General features: G+C 39.5%; 1 protein-coding gene across 7 annotated transcripts in view; it reads right to left on the bottom strand.

The window, feature by feature from the left end:
- grik4 (glutamate receptor, ionotropic, kainate 4) overlaps positions 1-16,884 on the bottom strand; it is a 170,022-nt gene that overhangs the window by 34,317 nt on the left and 118,821 nt on the right. For all 7 annotated transcript variants that reach the window (XR_007482894.1, XR_007482895.2, XR_007482893.2 and 4 more), the window contains 3 exons: positions 5,495-5,656; positions 3,604-3,756; positions 2,631-2,735 (listed from right to left, as the gene is read on the bottom strand). Coding sequence is in view for 2 of the 7 variants with exons in the window: in XM_049726644.2 (XP_049582601.1) it covers positions 2,631-2,735; positions 3,604-3,756; positions 5,495-5,656 (420 nt within the window). In the remaining 5 variants the exon portion in view is untranslated. The remainder of the gene's footprint in view (positions 1-2,630; positions 2,736-3,603; positions 3,757-5,494; positions 5,657-16,884) is intronic.

The following is a 16,884-nucleotide window of genomic DNA, read 5'->3' as shown; positions in this document are numbered from 1 at the left end:
CTGGCTTGATTTGATGCCTCCTGCTGAGGCACATCAACAGTCACTTAGGTAAATTACAGAGTAAAAAAAAAATAAACCAAAGAAAACATCCTCCAATTAGACTACACAGTAGTCACCTTCTGGGTGTATTTCACTTTGTTCTCCCACTGCTTTCTATCCACTTGCTATTCACAGATTCCTGTGGATAAAGGTGCCAGAGCGTGAGAGAATGCCAGACTGCCTTCTTACATCAGCCTGCTTGGCCTAGTGGGACAGCGGCACCACAAGCAGCTGCTTCATTTTCATTGCCTGCCAAGATCGAACAAATCGAAACACTTGCGTAATGCCGACGCAGTATCAATGGTGCAGGTATGTGTGGATTGTGAATGAAAAAAAAAAAATTCTTGCCTGACAGTTACATTGGAACCTTTAAGATTCTACACAATTCCTTCCAGGACGCCAGTGGAAACGATTTACCCATAATGGAAAATCATTTTAGGATATATTTCAGGTCAAAGATTCTGGAAACTTTTTAGTCCCATGCTGCACCTTTTCATGCTTAAATGTTATACTCTATTTCACAGGTGTCAAACTCAAAGCCCGGGGTCCAGATACGGCCCGCCGCATCATTTTATGTGGCCCGCGAAGACAAATTGTCCATCAAATTCGTGTGTCATTACTGGAATTGCAAATTGTCTTCACTTTTAATATCTTTTTTGTTAAATATGTGACCAGTTTTTACTCGTCTGATTTGAAAATGAGTTATTTGTCAGTTTGTTTTGCAGCTTTTACTGTATATAATATGATGTGGTCATACATTTATTTGGGTTGACAGTCATAATGGCCCTCCGAAAGAAGCTATGACTACAATGCGGCCCGCAAAAACAAAAAACGAGTTTGACATCCCTGCTCTATTTATATTGAACTACTTACGTCTGGCAAGACCCTAACACCTTTCAGATTTTGTTTGGCCCCGAGAGCCCAAAGGCATCAGTATGTGGCGCATGAGGTGTTAGTCAACAAAAACAAACAACACCCCCACGCCGGCAACCTCCCCCGAACCCTGCCTTTTCCACACGCACCAAAACAAACTTCTGCTTGAAATCATCGCATTACACACCACTACACTCGCCTGATGTTCGCTAGACTGCTGACAGATTAAAAAGACACAGACAAGGTTAATAAAGGCAGATGAGCTGATGTCTGAATCGGCAACATTTTGGGGCACAGAGTGACATTTTTCATGTGTTAAAAAAAAAAAGAAGAGTAATGGCGCCGCAAAAACACAGTGACCTCCTTGATTCTTATAATAGATTGGGTGTCTCGCGAGCCTTCCCTAACAATGACAACGGCCGCCTCACAGGGCGCAGAGGATAGACAAGACAGTGAAATGACATATTTTATAAAACCATGGGATTAAACTCATCAGATTTACAGCAAGCAGTCAGGATTTCAAATGAAAAGTGATATTAAGTTTTAAAGGAAGAGGAAAGCCTCGGCATCGACCGGAGCACTTCAAACGTTGCTATTCATCGTAATCTCTGCCGCTCATGCGTAAGACGACATAAGAATAGAAGACATTTGTAATCACTTATTATCCCATCCAAAAGAGAAGATGAGGAAGAATTACTGGATTCAAATGTGTAGGACAAAGAAATATAAGACGATTGGCTTTCTGGACAGCATCTACGCAAAAATACCTGTTCCAGCTTTACACAAAAGGAGCTTTTTAATTAGTCCAGTCAAACCGGTCCAGGATATTCAAGACTTCGACATTTATTGTGCTAGCAACTACAGCAGATTCGGCCAAGCAATTTTTTTTTTGCATTGTGCGCGAGCTACGGTGATCCAAAAACAGGATTGGGCATCATTTGAATTCAAATGTTTCCAATTCCGGTACCTGGATTTGATTTTGGTTCCTAATGAATCTCATTTTGGAATCTTACAAAATAAAGCTGCTTGGTTAAAATGAGCAAGATAACTAATTAGTTTTTGGTTGGATGAAATCATTTAATTTTTTTTTTTAGATGGCAGCAAAAAATTTTAATTTTAAATTTTTAATTGGCAGCAAATACAGTCCAACCTCCCTCTCATTAACTTCCATAAACTGTACCTCATCTCGATAACCCTTCCACCTCATCTATTTGACGCCATATAGTTATTCTACACCTGATTTCTATCTCCCACCCCAGTTTTACCTTCCATCCATTATTCGCATACACTCTTGATTTTCCACCTCAGATTTCAGCTGCCTGTGACTGCTGGGGCTCCAGCGGTGCATTTTAAGAAGGCGTTGATGGATGGGAGAGAATTGAGCAATGGCTTCTCCCAAAACTGACACTCCCCTGCCTGTCGAGGATTGTTGTTTCGTTCTAAAGTGTTCCCAAGAATGTTCCAATAACATCAGAAAAAAATCTTACGACTGCTGTTAAGCATGCGCACCGCAGTAGAGTGACTGAATTGTTTCATCTTTAGAACTCACCTGCACAGGGAAATCCCATCGAGAAATATAAAGGACATATTGAAATTTTTACCACATATTAGCATGCCTGTTGAATTAGCATAATGGCTAAATGGTTTAATTATTACATTATAATGAATGATGGCATGAGCACGTTATGGATAAGACTTTTGAGGGGGGGTCACTTTACCTGCCTTAGGCCATCCTTGCTGCTTTGCATGATCCGAAGGGCGTAATTGGAGCGTTGACCTTTGCTGTTGAATTCAATGTGGCCTGTTAGACCCTCCAGCTCCACCTGTCCCAAAAAAGACAAAAATGGCACATTCAAAAAGATTCCTTTCACAAGCTCACTTTCCTCTCATCAGTCACTAATACAGAAAACAGAATAAATGACAGCCTGACTACCATCTTTTTTTTTCTTATCCATTAGTCACATGGAGAATAATAATCTGAAAACATGACCCATTTTTTTAAACTCCATTTTATCTTTGTTGTTTGAGTAAATGGCAAAAAATAAATGGAGTATTTTGAAACCAGCCATTTAAAGCCATTATGTTCAATTGAAAAACATTTTATTCACGGACCCATTCATTGAAATGAATTAAAATAATAATAATAAAAGGCACTATCTCAAAATATATGGAGAAATTATTAGCCAAGATATGAACACGTATTAAAAACAAAAATTCGAAATTGTATCACAAGAGACAAAAGTCAAACTTTTAATGAGAACATTTTTTTTGCAACATTTTTACAACTGAAATTTAGCTTTATTATTTATGTATAAATATACATTCACTAACTCTACTGTATATTAAATTGTGTTTCTAATATTTATTCCTGTACACAAGGTTTTTAACTCTTACACTATGTACATATATACTATAAAAACAATAAATTATTGTCACAAGTAATTTGTGTTTTGGTATTCTATCCTCTAAAAAAAGAAACCCATAAGTAAAGTGATCATAAAGTGTTCCCTATTTGGACTTGACCCACTTTGAAAATCTTCAAGGGCACCTAGGTGTACCTATAGGCCCCATCCCTGATTTATATGGACATATAAATAGCTCCCCCTGCCAAAATAATAAACATTTCCATAAAGGCACGTTGAATTATTATTACTATCATTTTTATTAAGTCCTGCCAGGGGGCCAACTTACCATCCTCAGGTAATTCATGAGGCTGGTGCCGTGCTCCCAGATTTTGGAGGACTTGCAGGAGAGCTGAGTAGCGCCTACATTTTGGCTACGGTTCAGCTCCTGGACCGCTGCCACCACCGCGTATACCGCATCAAAGAGAAGAGCTGAGGAGAGCTGCACAAGAGCGAGAGGAAGGTGGATGGATGTATTATGCATGCGCACACCAACTTCACAAACTCCGAGTGAAACGTGAGCGGTTGCCATTCGGTGAGCGCTCAACAGGGGGCTGAGATGATTCCACTCGATCATTAAATATAGTCGTTGGATTGATTTACTGAAATCTCAGTAAATCTCAATGAGTGCATTGAAATGTTGCGCACTGCCTTTTAAAGTTGCAAAATCAACTAGCGCATAAGCTAAATCCACATATTTATTTTGATCAGCTTCCACATCAGGCCCACTGTGTTGTTCTGAGTGTCACGTTGTCTCAGATGCCGTCTTTTCATTCTTCCATCAAAAGAACAGCATCCATCTCACTTCCTCTCACGTCTAATGTCCAAATGGGCTCATCTTCACGGCAGCTGCACCTTGCTGAGCTCACAGCGAGAGTCCTCAGTTTTGATGATTTGACGGCTAATGATACAGGCTATTGTGCAGCAACAAAGCTAGCAAAAAGGTCATTAAACTGCAAAACCGTGGTGCGTTTTATAACATCATAATTGGTGGATTGAGCATTAAGAACGATGTGATGCCCTCAAACAATGTGCGGAGATATGAGAAGTATGGCTGCATGCTTTTTAGGTTTGACATATGGCGTTATTAGCGGACGTCACGTTGCTAGCAAGCTTTCAAATGTAGCCTTCAAATGTCATTAGTCGTTTCTAATACTATCGACGGCAGCTCATGATGAAGTTTCTTCTTACTTAAGCAGTGCACACCTGAACCGATATTTGGATGGAAAGGTAATTTTTTTTAGGATTCGGGAATTTCCGTGTATCCCACCAGGATAAATCCCTCCTGGGGGGGTGGGGGGTGGGCAAATTGTTTAGCGTTGTCTCATCGCCGGCATTTATTCGGTTCAATTACAGATTTGCTCATTAAACCGACTCTTCTATTGGCTTGTGACTAAGTACTTGACAGTGCAAACCGCACTGCAGAAATAATTTGATTTGCAAAGGGAACGATATGATATATCTGAATTGGACATCTTTTCATATTGGTGCACATCATATTTGTTTTATGAACTTTCCACTTCGACAAGACATCAGCAATGAACACTTACTATAGCCATCTATCCATCGTATGCATTTATCTAGTATCTCTCTATCATATCTCCATCGTATCTATCTCTATTGTCTCCATCTTCTTCATATCAATCGAATGAACAGGAAGCTAATACCGCCACTGATTAAAATAATCTCCTAGAGCAGGCGTTGGCACAAATCCAGAGAAAGTGTATCCAGAGAGCCGCATTAAATTTTACAACTCTGCTCCAACATTAAAGGTGAGAATCATATGCTCACAAAAATCGCAAAGCCTATGATAATCAAATGTTAATTTTCCCCACATAAGTACAAAATCATTTATTTTTTTCTATTTTAAATGTTGTGCTGTGAGCAAGCAACACTGTGTAGTCTCTAAATCCTCAAAGTGAATGAAGGCACCACAATAGATTTAATGAGATGCCGCCAGGAAAACAACCGGCTCGGATGTCCGCTACAATTACGGTAGTTAACTGGATAAATGTCATACTTGTATAATTTGCCGCTTCTTTTTGATGTGGCCACTTTGTTTCGGGGTGGCGAGTTTGAGTTGCAGATGCATTCGGCCTTTAAAGGTCCGCTTGGCCTTTGTGAAGAAACACATCGACGACGTGCATGCTGTATTTATGCGCTCGTTTGTGTGGACTAACCGGGATGCCCGCGAAGGGAGCGTGTTCACAGTTCTCTTGCCAGGAGCGGTTGAGGCTTAGCGCAAAATCCTCAAAGAATGGATGCGTTTGGTTGAAAACGGAAAAACCCACGATGTTGACCCGCTCATCCGCCACGTCATCCAATCGCAGCATGGAGAACTCCTGTGGGGGTGAAATGACAATGATGTCAATGCAGCATATACAATTTTAGCCAATTAGAGTACCGTATTTTCTGGACAATAAGGCGCACCGGACTATAAGGCGCACCTTCAATGCATCATGTCAGATTTTTAATCCAAATCAAATCATTCTCCATTTTATCTTTATTTCAACTTCAGACGCAATAAATTACTTTATAATCACAAAATAATGATCCATAGTCTTTTTGATTCATGATTCATAGTCTGCAGCGGGCCACTTATGATTGGTTTCATGACACAATGCTTCGGGCCAGTTTAAATTTAGGAATTTGGTCCACATATAAGGCGCACCGGACTATAAGGCGCACTGTCGGCTTTTGAGGAAATTTTAGGTGCGCCTTATAGTCCGGAAAATACGGTAAACGTATAGTATTCAGTCATGTGACTCAATATGGAATCTGTTTTTCTAACAGTATCCTTTCAAATCCTCCAAGGGCCATATTCAATTGGGGAAAAATAGTACAAAACACGTCTCAGTCAAGGTTCAAATCCCAAAAGTTTTACTTCAACTATTATGGTTGATTTGTCAAAAATGGCATCAATTCGCTCTCGTCCATTTATTTATTATCATTGAATGAGTCAGACAAAACAAGAATGGTGAGCTCATAAAAACATCAATAAAATAACAAAATGGCACGTAGCAGAAGCAAAATAAAAGTATCATCTTATTCAGCTCTTTTGTTTATAGTCACGTCTTGCAGGCGGGGAAGCACCGACAGGGGACAAGCGGAGATCGAAATGAAAACGTGAAGGGAGTATAGAAGGCAGAGGAGATGGGGACGTCGTTTCCTGAAGCCTAACGGAGGTGTCAGAAAGCACAACCCCCCCAATCTTCAGGTGGCAGCCCTGACAGACCCCCGTGTGCCATCTCGCATTTGACAGGCTGACAGTCAACCAGTGAGGCCATAGATCACAGGTATCAAACTCAAGGCCCGGGGGCCAGATAAGGCCCACCACATCATTTTATGCGGCCCGCGAAAAAAAATGAGTTTGACACCCCTGCCATAGATTGTGAAAATGAGCATGATAATAAATAGACAGTCGACGGAGCAAAAGATCGCTGTCATCAAATTTGGATTATTTCCATAATGGCCGCACGTCTGTCACATGATCACACTTCAATCATGTGATGTCAGCAGACCAACAAGTTCCTCCTGAGATTCCAACCTATTTTCAATGTTGCTTTTAAAAGCCTTTATTGGCAGCCTAAGAGCAGAACGAATGTTACGAGGCACATCTCACCACAACAGGTTTGGGAACACATGGCACCCTTAACGGCGGTCTGTTTGCTTGGCTCACTCATAAAATGTGAATGTGATGTGGGTACTCACCTCAGACTTACAAAATACTTTGAAAGCCACATGAGGATAAGGAAGCAGATCTTTTTCGCGGCTTGTGAGCAAGTGGCAGACAGAATATAAGCGCTGAGGGACAAACACCGGATTTTTTCCTGACATCGACTACGACTCGGATTGGATTGCGCCACGGGGTTTTTGAACATGAGCCAGCAGTTTTGTTAATAATTGAAAATGTTGGACAGACACATCAAAATTGACGCAAATCTTGCACTTAATCCTCGTTTTCCTTATGGACCCAATTATTTGTTCTCATTTTTTTTTTTACTAGTGACAAATGCAGACTACTTCCAACTATTTCACTGATAACTCGCTCTGGCATACTAAAAGGGGCAAGCGTGACCAGGGCATGGCTCAGTGGAGGACGATTGGTTCTCAGCAGTGGGAGAGTGAAGGCAGACTTTAGGAGGGTCAAACCCAACTGTGATCATTGAGAGGGTGAAAAAGGCACAGAATTAAAATGATGAAGAGAGAGGGGCGGAGTGAAAAGTTGACTCAAAGTGGCAAAACTACTAAAGAACAAGAAGTAGGACGTTGGGGGAAATACAGAAAATGATGTCCCCCATAATGGACCCTTACTGCATGTGCTAAATTCATATCCACTCATCAAACACTAATCCTCGTATCCGTGAACTTGTTGGTTTAACTATTGAATAATGAGATCCCATGAGAGATAAGTTGACAATTGCCTCCCATCACACCTCCTCCTCTTCTCCTGACACATGGACAAGTCTTTCAAATCATACTTTAAAGCCTGATGCTTTTAAAAAAATGATTTGAAGGATCTCTTGGAAGCAACTGGCTTCTAACAATTTGTCCCTAGGCTTCGCTCCTTTGGGAAAGGAGAAGCCAGCTGGGAATTGCTGCATGGACTCTAAGTTGGTCCTCAGACCTGCTGAAGGAAGATGAGCTGATCCTGCTGCTATGTTGTCACGACTGAGGGACTAATAAGGGATTCCTTGCCTCTTCATAGTCGTCTCAACTCGTAGCTGCCAAATGATAGATGTCTGTACGTGTGCTAGCCACGCGCACTGTAGCCGCCGCTAATGATGAACATAAAAAAAGATACCTGAGGATTTTATAGACTCTGTGGATTTAGTTAATTATAATTTATATAATTTATTGATTGACTATGCATGATGACTTCTTTAGTATATTATGAAAATGATTACCAATAAGTAATTGAAATTGAGGTCCAAGTAGAAATCACTGGTAAGGAAACAAGAGTTCAGAAGCTAACACGCTAAAGGAAATTAGCACACACGCTAATCAAGTTAGCCCTCAACGTTGTTAGCAGGATGATAATGATAATGCCATATATAGCAACAAAAACACAGCTTGTAGGACTTATTATGTGGCATTTCCATTTATTATGATGAGATTAGTTTGGCCTTTAATGTGACTTTCTATTTTTGCACTTTTATTACATTTGTACTTTAATTGATTCAGAAAACACAGATCTGGGAAGAACAAATTTCTCTCATCCAAATTGAATAATGATCCATATTATGAGTTCATTATCAATTTCTATTTGGAAACTACTAGTGCTCCCTAAAAAAAAAAAAAAAAATGCAATTAAACTATTAATTAGTTGAATGTTCATTGAGTAGTCTCCCGTTAGTTGTATTGATTTTTTTGAAAAAAAAAAAATCTTAATCTTGCCATGCTAAAAGGGCTTAATTGCCACAAGAACTACCCAGCAACACTTGACTGATAATTCTCAGCAGTCGATCACGATAAAGGACACCTTTCACATAAGATGTAGTCATCTGATTCTGTTTCGCAACGTTAATTAATGACATTTCCTACACTTCCTGCACGCTCCGATAAAGAGCGTCTTAAGTGGCGATAAGTACTGCCGATTCGAAAAGAAAAGGGCAATATTTCTTATCTTGCCATGCCGCACTGCAAACCAAGCAGGCAGTCTTAAGTCATGTTTCTCTAAATTGGATATTGATTGCTGAAAAGATAAGGTACTAATTATTGATATTTCCACCCTTTGATGAAATGAGGGGTTAGGTCAGGTGAGTTCAAAACTTGAACACCCCGGTGCAGGCTTCACTGCGGAATGAAATATATTTTCTAATATGCAGATTCTCTGTGCAAAGTGCGGTAAATCATAGCAACAATTGCCACGTAAATCTTGCCTCGAAAGCCTCCTGCGGGCTTTTAATTACCGAATGATGCTCTTTTAGGGGGGCTGTGTGGGAGGAAAAGAAGAAGCGCAAAGGGGGGCTGAAAATGCCGTGAAGATTTGTTATACACGGAAAGTTGTGTATATAATGGAATCAATCGTCTTTAGCTGGACATGAAACCAGAAACCGCAGGGCGCGGCACCTTGCGGCTAAAAGCGTCCACGGCTACAATAGAAAAGCCTTATCATAGCATTTATCTTTGCGCAGCATGCTATTGTTAATACATTAGCTCGGCTTCAAAGCTCATAATAGTCACATACATCAAAACAAATCTGGCTGGACTCCTGCAAGGGGGTCGGAAACAAATGGCTCGGTTTATTCGATTATTCACCATTATTTATTACATTGGCTTTGACCTGGAACAGTAACAGCCTATTTGCGAGGTAGGGACCTTATGCCCAGATTAATATTTAGAACGTTGGAGTCTAAAAATGTATGAATATTTAAGACGCTGACATATGTTAGGAATCGGAAATAGTCTATTCCAGGAAGCTATTCAGGACCTAGCCAGCAGAGGAAAATGGCTTCCAAATTCTATTTGTTGTCACAAACTGGTAGAAGCTTTGGGCTTTTGTAGCGGATTGAGAAAATTCTGAATTAGTTTCTGGGCTGTCTCTTCATGGAGGGATACTTCTGGAATCCGACCCAGATCCTACATCAACATCGAGATGTTGTCCATGTCTTCAAAAAGAGCCCCCCCTCCTTAGCTTGTGAAAGAGAAGGGGGTCAGGGGAGTTCGCACAGGCCAGAAGGTTGCTCCCGCACACCAAATGTTCTCCAGGAACTGGAGGTTGCGCAAGGAATTGTAAGCAGACGTGTTGTCATGGTGAAGCTGCCCCAAGATTTGCTGCCACCAAACTGTCACCTGTTTATGTGAACTGAATGAAGCCAATGCCGCACAATCTGCTCTCAAGATGTGCTGCTTGATTGTTTGGCTAACACTGAATAAGAAAATCTTGTAGGTTCACTTTTGAATAGAGTTTGGACGATACGGTAGCCTACTATCTCTTTTGGCCTTGAAACTTTTCTGACATCTAGTTATTGATTTTTGCGATTCATTTTTCTATACTTCAGACCTAATTGTAAAAAAATATATATATATATTGTGAACTCAAAATTTCAGCAAATTGAAAAAAACTAAATACCCAGTTTAACATGGAAATCAAAAAATTCCAGCCATACTGCATCTTGTATAAACAACCTTTCCATCTTCCAAACTCAATACCGTCTCAAAAGTGAAAAGAATTAGAGGAAGATTAAATTGACTAAAGGCCATTCCGAGTCTTGTTTCAAACCTCTTGCTGTCGCTAAAAAGGAAACCGTCAATGGTGATGACAAAGAGGCTTAAGAGTTTTTTTGTGTGTGCGCTCTAATTAAATCAATTTCACATTTAATCTCGTGATGTTTGCCTAACGGGATGTTGATAAATTGATCGTGACAGAGCAACGCTGACGTCTAGTTTCCCAGAAGTTGCTGCATCCTTAATTTGTTTGCTTGCATACTACTGAGCGGATGTTAACGCAGCGTACTATTGAAATAATCGAAGCTCTCCTTCATAGAAGAAGAATTGAACTCGAATCATATGGACGTTCCGGTAACCAACAGAGAAATACAGCAGTTGCAACATTTTAGTAGCACTTAGTTCCAAACAGCGTATTTAGTGTTAAGTGGCCCTTATGTGCCCGTGGGTTAAAAAAAAAAAGATGTTGGCGTGGTAAATGTGTGATTGGACTTCTTAACTAAAACACTTCAATTAAATGCTGATTTGTACAATTCACACAAATTGGAGTGGATTGTAAATAAAATAATCACATGGGAAATGAAGAGAAACTGGAGCATATAAATGACCATAGGCAGTAAAATCAGCATCACACAGTGGCGACACAATGTTGTTCATTTGCGCCACAAAACGGACCCGCTCTCTTTTTGCGGTCGACACTAAACAGCACGTTTTCGCGTATGGTTCAGGGAAAGACGTGTTTATTGACACAACTGCCAGCTGCTCATGCTAGCTGTTAGCGAGGAGGCCTTTATTGACCTTTACATCATGCTTGAAAAAGGCTGGAACAAAAACCCAGTGTTGTCTGTTGATTAGTCCACACAGAATTAATCCAATGGAGGTTACAATGGGAACCAAGTGTCTGCCCGTACGAGGGGAGCTGTTGTCTTGCTTCAGTGGACAACATTGGCTGACTAATTGAGATATCGCGTCTGGAAGCAGAGGCCATTATTTGAGGACATGCGGGATGTAATTTGGTATGAAGGTTTTTGTTTGCATCCTCGTTTTTTTCAAATGTGGGACAAAAAAAAAAAAGTATCGTATCTTAGACAGTATATTTTGGAATCAAAGGCGCATCTGGGTAAAAATATTTGTTAGGATTTAGTATTTTATTATTATTATGATTATTATGATTATCATTATTTCTTATTTTTTATTATTATTTTTACATACTTTATGTGATAGAAGAATTGGATGACGATGGCATGCAGAATAAAAAAAATGTTGTGGGAAAAAGATTTACTGGTTATCCGCCACATGATGATGGGAGGAAATAACATCGTATAAAAAGGAAGTCAACAACCAATTCCAACTTTCCTTGCAAGAGGCGACAGTAAGCTGTGCGACTCAAGCCGAGGGATTTAGAAGATAATAGCGTGTAATACAATTGCCTTCAGTGAGGCATCAAGAAGTGGGAGTGGGAAGGAAAGTGGGTGGTAACAGGGTGGATGGAGACATGGAGTCATTACGGTACAGGAAAGCGGGTTTTGAGGATTTTGCGGTAAACAAACTGCGTTATCGGAAGAGAAGAAATTACATACATAGAAAGAAATTATTCATGCACTTTGCGGATTGAATCAGTATTTCTACTTTCACTAAAGTATTTAGAAGACAAGGATCTGCACTTTGACTCAAGCACAGAGTGTGAGTATTGTTGCCAGTTACATGCTAATAATAATAATAATAATAATAATGATAATAATTTGTTTTCTGGGTCAACAGAAAGAAATGCACCTTATTTGCAAATTTTAGCATAATCAGCCAACGTACCACTTCAGTTCACGATGGCATATTTGCACCTTCTGCCAACGTAACCCACAAATTTATGCAAAAATGACTCAGAATAACACCATCCTTGGATATCGTTGCAAATCTTTCATCGTTCTGTTCTCTAAGTGAGAATGTGACATTTTCCTCTTCGAGAAGGTTGAACGAATGACTAAAGCGTGTACGATGACGCTCCACATCATCCTTTTCTTACATGTGACAAAGTTAACTCACATTCCCATTGCAAAATTGGAGATCACAAAAGTTTGCTTTTGTTGTCTTAGTAACCTGAGAAATAGAAAGAAGTAGAGACTTTGGGGGCCATTTACAGTCTGTTCCAGCTGTTTGACTCAATCTGTGTAAATTCCGTTTAAAATGTCTATTCATTTTCTGCAATGTTAAACTGCTTTAAGATTTGAGTAGCACTCATAACTTTGAAGCGGCGCTTGTTAGCCTATGACACGTATCGTATTATTCGGTGTAAAGTCAGTGAGGTTTATTTTACAACATTTCCACACATAAGGTGCATTATTTTTGCGAAGCATTGAACGTTAAATCATTTATTCTAATGGTACCGTCGAGTTTATTGGAGAGATTTAGCGCTATTATGTTAGCGCCGCGTGTTTCGCTCGGTTTTGGTCGCCATTTTGGTTTTGTAGTACATGGTTGCTTAAAGCGTGGAAACAAAAGTGATCCTCAGACAGATAAAAAAAAATATAAATCACGGTACAGTACTGTACAGAGAACATTTGTTTGGATTACAAATGGCAGGCAAGCACATATTTATGACATAGTAATAATATTAACAGTCTGCATGCCTTTTTGCCCTTCCGCGTCGCCCATTACATTTTCCATTTCTCAGCTGGTTGAGTCTCAGCTATGAGTCTAAACAGGGCAATATCAACTTGACATAAGCGGCGGGGAATTAATTAAATGGGAATCATTTTCGCAGTCACAATGAGTGCACGCTGAAGCAGTTTGAATGACAAGGTGCTTCTTGAGTTCATTCAGGGCAAGCTCGATGCATTTCTTTTTTATATATACTACCCAAATTCTTTTAAATATTGACAAGGAGAATCTGCCAGAGCAAATAAACACATGAAATTGAATTTTGTATCACCTAGATAATATTTTTCATCAAAGCTGAAGTCTGAGGAAGGCAGCGTGGGCGGGGGTGATGTATTGTTTGCTGAAAAAGATGGAGCGAGGATTGTTTAAGAGGAAAAAGGTGAAATGACAAAAACACCAAAGGTCAAAACAACCACAGTGGAGGAAAACAAACCTTTATAATAATTTGAGCTGCTCTTAGATGACAATTCTATTTTTGTGGGGGGGAATGAAAGAAATAATTAGAAGCACATGTTGAGCATGGAGGGCATGCCAGTGTGTTGACAAAGAGGAATGGAAATTCATTTAGATAACAGCTTCAGCCTAAGGGGGGTGCGTGGGGGGGGGGGGGGGACACTTCATAAGAGTATAGGGCTACATTAAAATGAGGGTCAAAAACGACAACATTAGCTGAAATGTACAGGAGGATCTCTCAAATTGAATGGCGATAAAAAAAAAAAACTCCATAGTGTCACAAAATCAGAAGATTGAAGACATCGAGAGAACTCAAAAGATGAAGTTACAGTTCACTTAATAATAATAATAATAATAATAATAATAATAATAATAATAATAATAAATGTCCCCAAAGTCTCTCAAATGAATTTAAGTGTATTTTTATTATTTATATAGTTCTACTGCATGCAAGTATGACACATATTTTCAATAACTGCATCTGGCAACACTGATCCATCCAAACAACGTAAATCTACCTTATCCACACAACAAAATGATATACAGACTTAAGTTGTTGTTTTTCTTTTCAGCACCTTTCAGACCCTTCAACAGCAGCTTAAAGGATGAGCCTGAGAAAATCTAGTGCAACATTTTTTTTCACAGACGCATCATACTCCAAAGGAAGGACCGAACTCAAAAGGTATTAAGAGGGTGCAGACAGAAGAATAAAAACACAATGTATATTAATATTTAATTCAGGGATTGTTTTATAAACCACTAATGAAAGTCTTGGTACCACTCCATGTACTCGTGGTGCACTTTGAGAATCATATCTGATAAGATTTGTATTTGGGGGTTATGTTGGGACACGGTTCTAAAAAACTTTGTTGGGCTGGACTTGTACTGTTACGCACTCACGTCATCAAAAATACATTACAGGAGAGCTTGTGCCTTTTTCGAATCCATTTCATTTTAAATCCACATTATGTTTAATGCCTCTTTAGATTTATAGCTTCATTCCTGCAAAAATACGTAGTTGTTTACCTCATCTGTTTACATTTGATAATTTTATAAGGGAAAAGTTTTGGCTGCATTTCTCATTTGATACACGTCTGTTTAATCTCACTTCAAAATAAAGTGAGAAAAAGTAAGCAGTGTATCTTTTTTTATAGAATAACAGAAAATGTCTACGTGGTAGTATATTGTGATTTATAATAGCCTATTTTGTATTTCATGATATTCATATTGCTCAGCTCAACCGTAAAGTCACGATTTGAGCGAATATTTGCATTCAGAACACATCTTGAACACACAGTAAAGTTCCCAATTGCATAAAAGCACGCATGCGGCGCCTCGCTTTTCTTTCTGTCGAGATCAAAACAAACGCAACGCAGTCACCGGGAGGACCGATCTTGTGCTCGGCTAACCTTCAAATGACATTAGGGGTACCATCAACATATGATGAGTCACTGGCAGCCTGATGTGATTTATTCAATCCCGCCGAGTAGCTCGGGCGGTGGGGAACAAATCACTTAGATGGAAGCCACGCAGCACAGACTGAGTGCCAGTGGGACTGAAAATGTGTCTGCCTGCACAAGCGTGTGTCCTTTTATCATTCTTTGTGCCTACCATCCATCAGCTTGGCTACGCCAAGCCTCTGTGTATGTTTGTGCGCGTGTGTGTGTGCATGACTCCCGTGTGTATGCTATATTAAGTTGCCACTGAGAGGCTGCATGATGTCGGCTGTTCAGCCGCAACAATCCTGTAAAAGGTAACCTTTCCAAGCCTGATGCTATTTTTCACTTTTTTTGTGGCACGGGTTTAGTCAAAAATAATAAATCAACAAATTTTTACAATTTTTTTTCATTGCAAATCATTATTATTATTATTGCCCTAATTATAAATCTGTGTTCATAATATTAATACTTATATAATTATGCAATATAATGTAAAAGCTTAGTCATATTTATAAATGAAGGGTTGAGTTCATCAACTGGTGGATTTCATTTTTTTGAAACATTAGCCATAAATTATAACGTGCGGTAATACCATATTGCGCAATCTTGTATATGTCAAACTTTTATTCGTTCATCTTCCAAACTGCTCATGGGCATGCTGTCTTAGGGCAGTAGATGGGGTTCGTAGGTTTGTTTGATCAAAAACAGCTTTTTAAACCAAAAAGCGGAGAAAATAAGCTTTAGTGAAAAGAAGCGTATCAGACAGAACACAAATATTTTTTGCTTTGGTGACAACTGAAATGATAAAACAGCAACCAAACGCCTACAAAAGGGGCTTTTGAGACTTTCTTTTCTGTTATAGCTGTTTGTTGTATATAAATATTTCTATTTTAGAGTACAGCATTTTTATTTCACACAATACATGCTTGGCATTTTGTAACTTTAGATGCATCTTTTTCTTGACAAAACAATTCAAGCAGAATAAACACAGCAGAAACTGAAAACAGAAATCGGCCAAATTTCCGAGCGGGCAAGACTAGAGAAAGACGAAAAGTTACAGTTGAGCAGCGCGAGGACGTTGACGAACGTCTTGAGATGATTCAAGGGAAACAGATTAGGCAATGGAGCGCTGTGGCAGATCGTTAGTCAGGGGTGTCTCGAGCAAAGATAAATGAAGTGCCAGTGAGCTAAAGCAGACAGAAGAAAGCGGCGCTCGGAGGAAATAAGAGCCAACAAAGCTGAGGAATGAGAACCAACACGAAATGAAAGCAAAGAACAGGCACATTGACGCCCTTAAGTGCAAGACATGCAAGGGGAGCAATAACATGACCTAAAATTCACTTTAGATTCTAAAGTGAATTAGCTGCACTTAATACGCATGTATTAACATTCTATTATCTCGTCCAATCCATGCATATTTAATCGAACATGCCCTTCTTAAGTACGCCGTGCACGTATCATCATCGGTTGTCCTTTTACGGCACGATTCATCATTTACAATCGTGAATTTCATCCTCCTGTATTATAAATACATGATGTTTGAGCAGGATTTTAATCTTCTAGTTGGCAGAAATTTATTTCCTTTGTTTAAGAGAAGTGCTAAATAATTCCCTTGAGCATTTTTTGAGGCTGTAAATTAAGATGTTTTTGTCTTGGCACATCAGCCTTAGATCCTGTTATGAAGACACTGGGCTCCCGTATCGTTGTCTTCTGTTGGGGTCAAAGGTCATAGGCTCCAAGTGAAGCAGTGGTGTTATATAGGGAAGCCAGAAATAAAATAAATTACAGTGCCAGTAGGCTATTTAACTCGCTCTAACCTTTGCGCCTTGTATGTTCGCTCGCTGTAGTGTAGA

The sequence above is a fragment of the Syngnathus scovelli genome, chromosome 7 (assembly GCF_024217435.2).
Source record: "Syngnathus scovelli strain Florida chromosome 7, RoL_Ssco_1.2, whole genome shotgun sequence".
Lineage (NCBI taxonomy): Eukaryota > Metazoa > Chordata > Actinopteri > Syngnathiformes > Syngnathidae > Syngnathus > Syngnathus scovelli.
Note: the sequence above shows the minus strand (reverse complement) of the source record. Positions and strands in the feature narration are given on the sequence as shown.